This window comes from Mus pahari, chromosome 18, assembly GCF_900095145.1.
Source record: "Mus pahari chromosome 18, PAHARI_EIJ_v1.1, whole genome shotgun sequence".
In the NCBI taxonomy this organism is placed as follows: domain Eukaryota; kingdom Metazoa; phylum Chordata; class Mammalia; order Rodentia; family Muridae; genus Mus; species Mus pahari.
The window spans coordinates 39,665,241-39,677,767 of record NC_034607.1 but is presented as its reverse complement, the minus strand read 5'-3'; the positions used below and the strand labels follow the sequence as shown (position 1 = coordinate 39,677,767).

The following is a 12,527-nucleotide window of genomic DNA, read 5'->3' as shown; positions in this document are numbered from 1 at the left end:
CCTTACAGCTGGATCTCATGGAGGCATTTCCCCAACTAAAGCTCCTTTCTCTGTGATAACTCCAGCTGTGTCAAGTTGACACAAAGCTAGCCAGTACACATTTATTATGTTTAGATATGTACCCTGAAATCACTGATTTCTCTAGTACCTTTAACATGACGGGGGTGTGGGATTTTATCAAAGGCTTTTTCAGCATCTAATGAGATAATCATGTGATTGTTTTCCTTTCAGTTTGTTTATATGGTGGGTTATGTTGACAGACTTTCAAGTAATGAGCCATCCTTGCATCCCTGGGATGATGCCTACCTGATTTTGATGGATAATGTCTTTGATGTGTTCCTGGATTCAGTTTGCGAGTGTTTTATTGAGTATTTCCTTCTGTTTCTATTTTGTGGAATAGTTTCAGAAATATTAGAATTAGCTGTTCTTTAAAAGTCTGGTAAAATTCTACACCAAAACCATCTGATCCTGGACTTTTTCTCTTCTTCTTTTTTCTTTTTCTTTTTTCTTTTTTCTTTTTTCTTTTTTCTTTTCTTTTCTTTTTTTCTTTTTTTTTTTTTTTTTTTTTTTTTTTTTTGATTGGGGGGCTTTTAATGACTGCTTCTATTTGTTTAGAGGTTATGGGGCTGTTTACCTGATCTTCTATTTCTGTAGGGTTGTGGGTCCTGCATCTGCTCTGCCACAGGGCACAGTGTCTTGGGGAGGTGGGAGTTTGACTGGGCAGGTGCTGGGCTGTGCGAGGCACTGCTCAGGGGTGGGAAAGCACAGGCTGAGTCTTGGGTCAGCTTGAACTGATTAGGGTGGGGGAGGGCTGAGAATGGAATCTGGGCCTGCTTACTGGGTGAGGAGTGGGGAGGGAGGGCTCCGGCTGATCCCTGATGGCAGTTGTGGCTATGAGCATAGAGAGGCCTTCTACAGGATATTAGACAGTGGCTCTGTAGGCAAAGGCCTTCTCCATGGCTCCCCACAGCAGATCCGCATGAAGAGACAGTCTCTGGTTCCAAATTATTTATAGTCATGGAGAAAAATGGATGACTTCTTAGTGTGGGCCCAAGATTAAATACCTTTTGCAAGGAGGAGTGTCTGGGAAGGAAAGCTTTGCTAAGCCCTCCAGGCCTCTAGGTACATCATTAGAATAGAGCTGTCTTGAGTTTAGGTAACCACAGGTCACATCCTTTTCCTATTGTCTTGGTCTGAGATGTTAGGGATGCCGCATCTGCATGTGGTGGGCTTGGGAAGTTGCACTTATGTGACTAATGGTGACAAATCTGGGGGTGTGGGGGTGGAGGCTGCAGCTAGTGACATGGGCCTGGTGCCTGGGAACAGGAAAAGCTCCTACCATCCCTTCAAGGTTTCTGGCCTTAGCTCACCTGAGGATCAGGTTACCTTTCACAGTCTACTTCCAAACATTTCATTAAGATCTTCCAATTTTGTGGACTCCAGATTTTTGAAGTAAGACCTAATGATTGTTTGAACTTCTTCAGTGTGTGTTGTTTTGTCTCTCTTTTCATTATTGATTTTGTTTACTTGGATACGGTCTCAGTCTCTTGGTTAGTTTGGCTAAGGGTTGTCTAACTTGTTGATTTTCGAAAAGAACCAGCTCTTGAATTTGTTGATTCTTTGTATTGTTATCTTTGTGCTTGCTTCTTTTGTATTTTTCTAGAGCTTTCAGGTGTACTTTCAAATTCCTGATGTAAAACCTTTCTAATTTCTTTATGGGTGCACTTAGAGCTATGAACTTTCCTCTTAAGACTACTTTCATCGTGTCTCATAAATTTGGGTATATCGTGCCTTCATTTTCATTGAATTCTAGAAAATCTTTAATTTCTTTATTTATTTATTCCCTGACCCAGAGATCATTAAGTAGAGAGTTGTTCAATTTCTAACACTGTGTAGCCTTTCCAGTGCTTCTGTTGTTGTTGAAGTCCAGCTTCAATTAACAGTTCAATCCATGGTGGTCTGATAAGATACAAGGTGTTATTTCAGTTTTCTTGTATCTGGTGAAGTTTGCTTTGTGACAGACTATATGGTCCTATTTTGGAGAAGGATTCATGAAGTGCTGAAAAGAAGGTATATCCTTTTGTGTTTGGGTGAAATATTTTATACATATTGGTTAGGACCATTTGATTCATAATGTGCATTAGTTTCATTGTTTCTCTGTTCAGTTTTTGTCTAGATATCTGTCAATTGGTGGGAGTAGGGTTTTGAAGTTTTGTACTATTAATGTGTGGGGTTTGATGTGCAATTTAACAAGATTTAGCAATGTTTCTTTTACAGATGTGAGTGACTATGGTTAGGGCATAGATGTTCAGAACTGAGTATCATCTTGGTAGATTTTTCCTTTGATGAGTATGACGTGTCCTTCCCTGTCTCTTTTGATAAATTTTGGTTAAAAGTCTATTTTATTAGATAGTAGGATGGCTACTCCATCTTGTTTCCTGGCTCCATTTGCTTAGAATATTATTTCCAGCCCTTTCCTCTGAGGTAATGTCAATCTTTGTTCCTGAGGTGTGTTTCTTGTATGCAGCAGAATGATGGATCCGGTTTTCACATCCATTCTCATAACTCTGTGTCTTTTTATTGGGGAATTGAGTCTATTGATGTTGAGAAACATTAATAACCAGTGAGTGTTATTTCCTGATATTCTGATGTTGGCAGTATTAGTGTGAGTGTATGAGTACATGTGTGTGATTTTCTTGTTTTTGCTGGTATGGAATTACTTATTTCCTATGTTTTCTTGGGTGCAGTTATCCTTCTTTAGTTCGAGTTTTCTTTCCTTTTAGTATTTTCTGTAGGGCCGGATTTGTGGATAGATAGCTTTTAGGGTCTCTGTTGAGACACTGGGTGTCATTCTGGTAGGTCTGCCTTTGTACATTACCTTGTCTTTTTTTCTCTTAGTATTCTTTCATTGTTCTATAGATTCTGTGTTTTGATTATTATGTGCCAGGAGAATTTTTTTCTGGTCCAGTCTAGTTGGAATTCTATAAGCTTCTTGTATGTTGATAGGCATCTCTTTCTTTAGGCTGAAAAACTTTTCTTCTATGGTTTTTTTTATAAAATATTTTCTTGGTCTTGGAGCTGGGACTCTTCACCCTCTTCTCTTCCTATTACTCTTAGGGTTTTTTTTTTTTTTTCATGGTATCCCAGATTTCCTGGATGTTTCTTGTCTGGAATTTTTTTAGATTTAGCATTTTCTTTGACCAATGTATCAGTTTCTTCTATTGTATCTTCTATGCCTGAGATTCTCTCTTCCATCTCCTGTGTTCTCTCAGTGATGGGCACCCTTGCATGTGTTGTTCCTGTTCTCTTCCCTAGGTTCTCCATCTTCAGGAATTCCTCAGTCTGTGTTCTCATTGTTGCTTGGACTTCCAATTTCAGGTCTTTCACAGTTTTATTTCCTTCCTTCATCTGTTTAATTCTATTTTCCTGTATTCTTTAAGGTATTGACTTGTTTCCTCTTTTAAAAACCTCTATCTCTTTGTATTTTTCCTATATATTTTTTAAGGGATTCATTCATTTCCTCTTTAACGGGCTCTATCATCTGTACAAGATTGGATTGAAGGTGATTTTCTTGTGTTTTGGTTGTATTAGGATATCCAGGGCTTGCGCTAGTGGGGTAGCTGTGCTTTGGGGGTATCATGTTGCACTGGCTCTTGTTGATTGTGTTCCTTTGAGAGCCTTAACCATATAGATGGCTTTGGATCCTGGATGTTCTTGTTATAGTCCATACTGGGAGGGAGGTGAACCTCAATGGTGTTGGTGTGGCAGGCCTGTGAGGGATATCCTTGGGCTGTAGGGTTCCAGACCTGCAGTTCTGGGTGGTTCAGGAGCTTCAGGTCTGATGAAGGTAGACTGAGAGGTGGGAGGAGAATGGAGGTCTCCCTGGGATGGCAGGCTGCTAAGGGCAGCTTGGCTTGTCCCAGAGAGCTCAGAGAGGAGGGAAGATGGGGGGGGGGGAAGCTAACCTGAATGGTTCAGGAGTCTGATGGAGGTGAAGGAGAGGCAGCAGGAGAATGGAGGTCCGTCCCCCTGGGATAGCAGGCTGCTGGGGCAGTTTGACTTAGCCCAGAGCTTCACTGGCTTCTTAATTGACAGTACAGTTTGTTTGTTTTTTAACACTGAAATTGTAGATTACACAAGACATGTTTATCCCCTGAAAGCGTGGGAGAATTCAGCAGGAAAAGTACATACATGGGTATACTAGAATGACAGCCTTTGGAATCTTAAAAGTATTGACCAAGGTTATTGATCTAAGGGGTATAATTTACTAATTTAAGCCTTTTTGTCATTATTTTTTTTTCAGAAAGTTATTAGTATTTTTAATTGATCGACATAAAATTTGCTGCTGTGCTTTTATATTTCCAAAGGCCATTTTTATTTCTAATTTTATTTGAGTTTCCTTAGCACATTTATCAAAGGTCAGTTCTATGTAAAGCCACTATCTTGAGCAGAACAATTTATTTACCTTATTATTCTTGCTGTATTTCTGGCTTATTTTATAACTTACAGGTTGCTTTCCTTATCACCTCCTTCCTCCCATTTCTGTCCCTTTCTTTCTATTATCTATGAATTGACTGCTTAATTTATGTTTGATTTTGTCTTGTTTAATAATGAATGCATTCGAGGCTATGGGTTTGTCTATGAGCATAGCCATTTTAATTTTGCAGCTATCACACAGGAGAAAGAAATCAATAATTATTGAACAACACACCCTGTCAGATGCAGTGTTAAGTGTTCCACATCCTTCCTCATTTGCAGAATGGAAGGACTCATCCTGCTTTGTGAGATGGGGGGGGGGAGCCCGCAGGGACTAGCATAGGGGTACAGCAGCTAGTGCTCCATGGGTGTGTTATAAATGGTGGTCATCACCCTGCTTCAGAGTCGAATTCTCTCAACTGTCCCTACATTTTGTCACTATGCTGCCAATTGAGCTACAGCAATGAAGGAAGTGTTCAAGGTCTCTAGGTCACCTGAGAAGAAATGTCAGGGCAAGATTCCATATGCCATCTGTCTGCAGAAACCCTCCAGACACAACACTCTCCTGTGCAGGTCACGGGATCAAAGCCAATGGAGCAGCAGCGGAGGAGCAGAGCAGTGGATAAAGATCACTACAGGATGGGCCATGCCCCTGCCTCAAACCTACGTGGTCTCCACCTTTTCAAGTTGTATGTGCACATACATGTGAGCATATGTCTATGGCACGTGCACATGGAAGCCAAAGGGCATCTTCAAATGTCACCCATCCTTAGCTACCATCCACCTTAACTTTTATAATAAGGTCTTGCACTTTTAGCTGAAGTTTACCAAGTAGGGTAGGGTAAGCTAGTTGGTGAGCAAACACCAGGGATCTGCCTGTGTCTGCCTCCCTGGTGCTGGGATTATGAGAAAGCTCCACCACTTTTACCATATATACTTCACCTAGCTTTATTTACTTTTAGAGTATTTTTAATGTTTGAAAGTATAATCCAAGCACCCTTTCTTTTCCTCTTCTTGCTCCATCTAGCCCCTCCCATGCACCTCCCTATGTTTTCTCTCAAATTCAAGGCTTTCTTCTTTAAATGTTACACACATACACGTACACATTCCTGAAATATAAATGCAACCTAATCGATCCTATAATATCACTTATACATATATGATTTGGATCTTACCATTCAGTGTTGGATAAGCGTTTGAGGGGCTCTTCCGTGTAGAAGACTGTTTCTTCCACTCTCGGCATTCCTTGGTTGCCTGCAGTGTTTTGGAGACCTCATGACCCTTCCTCCTTCCATGTTAGCATGCCTACTGGTACCATTTTTGTTTAGTTCATGTTCAGGCATCCATACTGAAGAAACCTCATAGCTCCATAGCGTCTCTGGTATCCTAGGAGATATAGTCTCACAGCGAACTTCCTGTTCTGGCGATTACAATCTTTCCATTCCCTTCTTCCCCCCAGGGACGCCCAAGCCTTAGGTGTTGGGTTTGCATTGTAGATATATCCCTTAGAACTGGGCACCATGTGATCTCTTGTTTTCTGCATTTTGATGAGTTGTGGTTTTCTTCAAGGATCTCCATCTATTGCAAAGAAAAGTTTCTTTGATGAGGGGTGAGCACTATACTTATCTGTGACTCTAAGGACAAATGTTTAGTTAGGTATTTGTGGGGCAATGGGCTATGCACAGACACCCTGGTCTCCAGTGGAGCTGAGGTCTTGAACCCCGGTGGGACCCGTGGGTGGTAATTTTCACCTACATGGGATAGAAGGCGTTCCTTCATGTCTCCTGGACCCCTGGCTCCTGTCAAAGTTACCATCCCCACAGCCCCCACAGGAGAGGCATGTGGCTTTCAGTCACATAGACAATGTCCCAAGCTTCTGGCCTTCTGGCTAGACTCCTCACAGTTATCTAGCAAGAGCAAGATAGCCAAGCCCATTATAAGAGGGGCTGCTTGGCCCTTCCTCATTCTCTTAAGCACAGGAACTCTCTCTAAGCTTTTACCTCTCTCTCTCTAAGCCTTCACCTTTCTTATTCTCTAGCTCCTTTTCTCTCTTTCCCTTCCCTTTCTCTCCTCTTGGCCATGGTATCTCTCTCTCTCTCTCTCTCTCTCTCTCTCTCTTTCTCTCTCTCATCTCTTTCCCCCTGCCTTCCTACAATAAAGCTCTAAAACCATAGACTGTCTTTGTTCCTCAAGGCCTGCTGTGCTTGGAGATGAGATAGGCTTTCTTCTAGCAAGCTGTGCCTAGCCTCCCATCAGAAGGCCTTCCTACACTGCAGTCAAGGCCCAGACTAAGGACACTCTCCTGCATGGGAACCACCCACGTCCCCTCTTCTCCCTCTGCCTTCTTCCCTTATCTCCGGAGCCTAATGCGGCCCGGGGCCCCTATTCTGTTCTCAGCTCCTCCGCTGTATCCAGCATAGGATGCCGGAGACTGAGAACCTGGTACGGGGGCTGCCCCTTGTCCACTCCCCTGCCATGTGGAGTCAGTAGCTTCACACAGTCAGATGCCCCTGGGCCCGTGGAAAGTGTCCAGAAGTCCTCCTGCGTCCACTCGCCCAGAGCACAGGAACTCTGGCTGGATGTGGACTCTTTCCCTTCCCCCTTTTCCCCTACACCCATGGCCCATGGGTATTGTGCTGGTTTAGTAAAGTGGTTGTAGGTTCTCCTCCAAGATCCATGACGTCATTATCCCCTGGCAATTGGCTATGCTTAGGTACCAGGTATGCTTTTCTGTTGAGTAGGCCTTTCATATGAGGCCTCGGGACCAAACTCAGATCATCATGCATTCTTGAAAGGCAAGTGCTTGACCGCTGAGCTACATCCCCAGGCTTCCACCTTCTTTTTCTATTTATGTGAGTGGAGCTTTGGGACTGAATGTTTTCAGTCAGGTAGGAGTCCTCCTTTGAGACTTGTAGTTCCTTTTCCTAGTAGAAGTGACAAGCCATGGTCATTGAAGTGCCCCCACATTGTTTTAAAAGGGACTCTGCAGCCAGTGTACAGGACCATGGACCCCCAGGGCAGTTTTTCCTGCTTGTGTGAATTAGAAAGCTTTCCATGCACACCCTATCCATGCTTTTAATAGAGGGCCCCATAGGACAGTCAACCTGTGCCTCTCCTGGCATCTGATGGGGTCAGTTCACTGTTGGCAAAGCAAGTGAAAGCTGCTATAAAGATGCCCTAGCTTGAGAAACTGATGCAGGCAGGTGTACCCTCACATATCCTTGGTCCACATTGTTACTGGGAAACCCTGGAAGTGCATGAAGGACTGAAGGGTTGTACATGGCGTAGGTCACTGTCTTTCCAAGGCTGCTAACACACTGCTCTCTACAGACTTACATGTCAATGTGAAGGGGAACAAAAGCAGAACAATTACCAAATTATGCAAGTATATACAATAGATGAAGAGCCACACTGAGAGGTCACAGAGCAAAACCCCTGGGTTCCTTGAAGGAAACAAATCCAGAAAGGTGACAGGCCCAGGAGAAGGAGCCATAGCTTTATTCTGGTGTGTCCTAAAAGTGCCGGAAGATCACACTTAGGAACTCTCATAATACTCCTATCTGCTGAGTCTTCCAAACTCATCCAGATGTTGTCACACATTGACACTATAGTATTCCTCTTCAGTAGCCAGCGCGTGGTGTGTGGACTAGATGCCAGGGAAGGGTCGAGGTCTCCCAGACTCAGTCTGTGAGTAGGTGGGGGCGGGGTGGGCAAAGACCTGAGAAATTCAAAGCATGTGCCCTCTGTAGCACATGCGTGGTGTCTAGAGTTGGGAATGACCAAGCTGGTCTCTGGAGCAGGCGGTTTCCGCAGAAAAGCTTTCCTTGGGAACACTGCAGTCCTGATATTTCTCAAATTCTCATCTGATAAATGGATATCATTCACTTTTATTTGTTTATAACCTTCTAATAAAACACAGGCTTGTTGGGAGCAGACAGACTTGAGTACTTGATAGAAAGATCTTCAGACCTTATTTATGACACTTCCTTGTGTGGTTTCTTTGTGCGTTTATTGTCTGCCTTGTCAGCTGTGTACCCACCCCCTTAGACACCTGCATTCCTGAGAACAATAGAACCTGAAGAACAAAGGAAAGTTTCCTAATTCATATTTTAAGCACTTATTTAAGAATTAACCTCTACCCCTCAAGGGCAAAGTGAATGATATTGTTGATACCACACTAATGCAAATAGGGACCCAGGCTTATGGCTTTTCCTTGTCTTTCGAAAGGATTTAGGCTTCTACCCGCCTCACTTCATTCTGGAAGGTGCAAGCAGATTTGACATCCAACAAGGAAAAGCAGGTAAGACTCCATAGTCCCCATCCCAGCCTTTTGCCTTGGTCTTCACTCGGGAAATCATTGTCTTAAGCCAAGTTCATAGATGCCTATCCTGTATCTATCTCCTATCTATCTATACCTACCCTATATACTGCTACCAGCCTGTCATCTGCCCATTTTAGGCTTTCCCCTAACTGGAGAAAGGTGTCTGAGGGTATCTTTGTGATTTCTGCTCTGAGCACAGCGGCTGGCATCAAAAAGCATTCAGAAAATTGGTGGCTTTGGCAGTGAAGGAGGGGCACTGAGAGGGAGAAACGGAGTATTTAGAAAAGACTCACACTGATACCTGTGGAGAGGGTCAAAGCTACTCATCCTTCCAGGAGAAATGAAGTCAACTTCTGCATGGGTGAGAGAGTCCCCTGATAGAAATGAGCAGGGCAAACATTAGCTAAGGAAACACTGGTGTGTTTTCTGCAGTTGTATAAAGTATCATAGCTCACTCTGTTCAGTGATTTAAAAAAAAATTCAATGATGCCAGCCCTGGGCAATTCTAGGAAAAAGAATCAGGGAGTAAGTTGAACCCCTTAATTGCCAAAGTCTTTCTGGGGTTTCCCTGGCATTCCTCATCAGACCATGCCCCACACCTGCCCCCTAATACCTACACCACCAGCATTAGCACCTCTTTTCCATCTTGCTTGGAACTGGCTCAGTAAATCTTGTTCCCCAGTTTTTCTCCCTCAAGCATATACTGGGCAAAAATTCAGTATAGGTTGACTATCCTTAGCCCAAAACCCCCAAATTTTAACTGTTGCAAACTCTGAAATGTTTTCAGTACTACACAAGAAGAAAATTATATATCTGATCTCACATGGGAAGTCACAGTCAAAACATGTGTGTGAAAAATAAGGCTTAAGAAAAATAAGTCTGAGTATATGAGGGAGATGTATGGGAAACAAAGGAATTCATATTTAGGTTTCGGTCTCATTCCCATATAGTTTATTAAGTATGTGAAAATAATCCAAAATTTAAAATAATTTAAAAATGTCTGGTCTCAAAGATTTCAGATTTATGTTCACTCTGTACTCATGGGGAGATTTGATATACAGAACCCATAAAATTTAGGGGGTGGGACTTTCAGGTACAATGACCTGCCTCTTATGGCTTTATCCTTCTCAGGAGACTGCTGGTTCCTGGCAGCACTGGGCTCCCTGACCCAGAACCCGAAGTGTCTGCAGAAGATCCTGATGGACCAAAGCTATACGTATGAGTATGCTGGGATTTTCCAGTTCCGGGTATGTGTACTACAAGTGTACTCTCCTATGATGAGAAACTGATGGATCATGAATATTCTAATGGCCTGGGAGCCGGAAATGAACAAGACATCTGTACATCAGCCAGTATTCCTCCCCTTCCAAAACATGGTTCGGTTTTGGTTTTTTGTTTGTTTGTTTTGGCTTGGTTTGGTTTGGTTTGGTTTGGTTTGGTTTGGTTTGGTTTGGTTTGGTTTGGTTTGGTTTGGTTTTTTTTAATGGTCCAGGCACACCTAGAGAAGAGGAGAGTTGAGATGTTTGCATGGAAATCAAACTGGTAGGAACAGGATGTAGAAGAGTCCCTTGGGTATGCTCTGTGGGGTACATAACAATTAGTGAAAGAATCACCGACCTAAAGGTGATGAGCACTGAGTTCTTGCCTTTGGTTCCTGTGCCGCGCTGTCTTATTCATGACTGGGTTGGGAATCACAGCATCTGGGAGGATAAGTTCTGCTTCTTATTCCTTCCTCTTTGCTCAAATACCTTGGTAATCTTTGCACATTCCTCTTCCATGGGGATTTTAAAACAATTTTGTCTAATTAAACAGAAAAGCCACAGTGATGGAGAATAGAACAGCATGTAATTTATGTATTCATTTGGAAAAATTACATTTTTATTGTTTTAATTATTCCTTTCCAGAAAAAAAAAGTCTATCTTTCTATTTATTCAGGACTGATTTTATGCCTGCCCATAAAATGTTACAGTTACATTTTCGTATTGGTGCTGTATTCTTCTTGCTAAATTTATGCTCAAATAGTTTACAACTGTGTAGCCAATGTAAAGTTCTTTTGGCTTTTCTTCCCCACTATCCGAGCAGATATTGCTGGGAAAAAAAGAGAGAAACAAGCACCTCTTTCATAGTAAACTCTCTGGACACCTCATCGAATTCTCTCTTTTTTCTGTGATTGCATCTGAATTATTTTATTTACCTAATGATGTGATATTCAAGCAGGCGCAGTATTTTCTCCTCATTTTATGACCACAGTCATTATTTTTCTCTTTTGCTTTGTCACATCCCCTGAATCAGAGTGACAGGAGTCAAACGCGTACCTCCTATGAATTTTAGTAAAGGGCTTTCCTGATGCTATCAGCTCCAGTTTGCTACGAGTTTTCCTTAAACTTTGTGCGCCTGTGCTGTGTCTGAAGTCACTTTCTGTGTTATGTTATTTTTAAATCATTTTTTAGTTACGCTATCTCTGTGATGCTATTTCATCCTTGGTTATTTGAAATAGTTTGAGTAATGTTTGCTAATCAAACATTCAGCAAAGTAGACCAAAAGGGAAGCAGAACAGACAACAGACAAATCTTTCAAAAAAAAAAAAAAAAAAAGACTTCTTTAACTCTTCTACAGCTATTAATTGGTTTGCATAACTTGTTTCTCCTGGAGTTATTTCTCTTTTAGCTTTATTTTTGAGATATATAATTATATAATTTCTCCCTTTCCTTTCTTCCCTCCAAACTCTCCCATATATCCCTCCTTGCTCTCTGTCAAACTCAGGGCCTCTTTTGTTATTAAGTGTGTGTGTGTGTGTGTGTGTGTGTGTGTGTGTGTGTGTGTAATGTTACTCGCTTGTATGAGAACTAGCTTCCAGAGTAACAGAAAGCACCATGCAAACCTCCAAAGGAGAGTGACAACCAACAGTCCTACCCAACTATGATGCCGATGAACCATCACAATGACCAGCATAGCACAATAACCCTAAGGGTGTAGTAGTGGCACATGTACCTTGGCAGTAACCAACAACTCTCTAATTGGACTTAAACCTTCTCAACAAGAGGGAAAGCATGCCCTGGTATGGGAAACCTAGCTAACTAATTAGTGCTAGGGAAGACATTTGTCTTGGAGAAGAATATTCAACCACTACTTTACTAAATCAGCACAATTCCTAACAACAGTCTAAACATGTGTCCTCATACTCACAGATAACTGGAGTTATTTATTATTTCTATTATTATTAATATGTACGCTTTATGAGAAAGACTGTTTCTCAATACAACTAAAGCTGCTCCCGGGATTCTCTGATAGTTCATTTAATGTCTTGTTAGGTGTGGGCCAGGAAGATATATCCGCAGGTAAGAGTCAGACAAGCCTGATGATCGGTGTTCAAGACCCAGGACCTAAAGGGCAGAAGGAGCATGCCTACTGCAGCAGAGTCCTCTGACCTGCACACATACGCAGGCACCCAGACAGCCTCTTAGGTCTTTCTTTATGCTTTATCAACCTCACGTTCACTGATGCAGGTGTTCAGTGCTTATTACGTGGCGACCTCTTCTGCCCTTGTTTGCTTTGTTTCACCTTGAGATTTTGTTTACTTAACTCTGGCAGAGATAAGTAGTCCCTTGTATCATCTTCCCAAGTTACAGGAGAGTATATCTGGCCCGGCGTGGTGGCGCACGCCTTTAATCCCAGCACTCGGGAGGCAGAGACAGGTGGATTTCTGAGTTCGAGGCCAGCCTGGTCTACA

The 12,527-nt window shown here is 42.4% G+C and overlaps 1 protein-coding gene across 1 annotated transcript in view; it reads left to right on the top strand.

The window, feature by feature from the left end:
- The window catches only part of Capn13 (calpain 13), a 74,461-nt gene that overhangs the window by 9,149 nt on the left and 52,785 nt on the right, over positions 1-12,527 (top strand). Inside the window, exons 2-3 of the mRNA XM_021217663.2 lie at positions 8,704-8,776; positions 9,929-10,044. Of these exons, the coding sequence (XP_021073322.1) occupies positions 8,704-8,776; positions 9,929-10,044 (189 nt within the window). The remainder of the gene's footprint in view (positions 1-8,703; positions 8,777-9,928; positions 10,045-12,527) is intronic.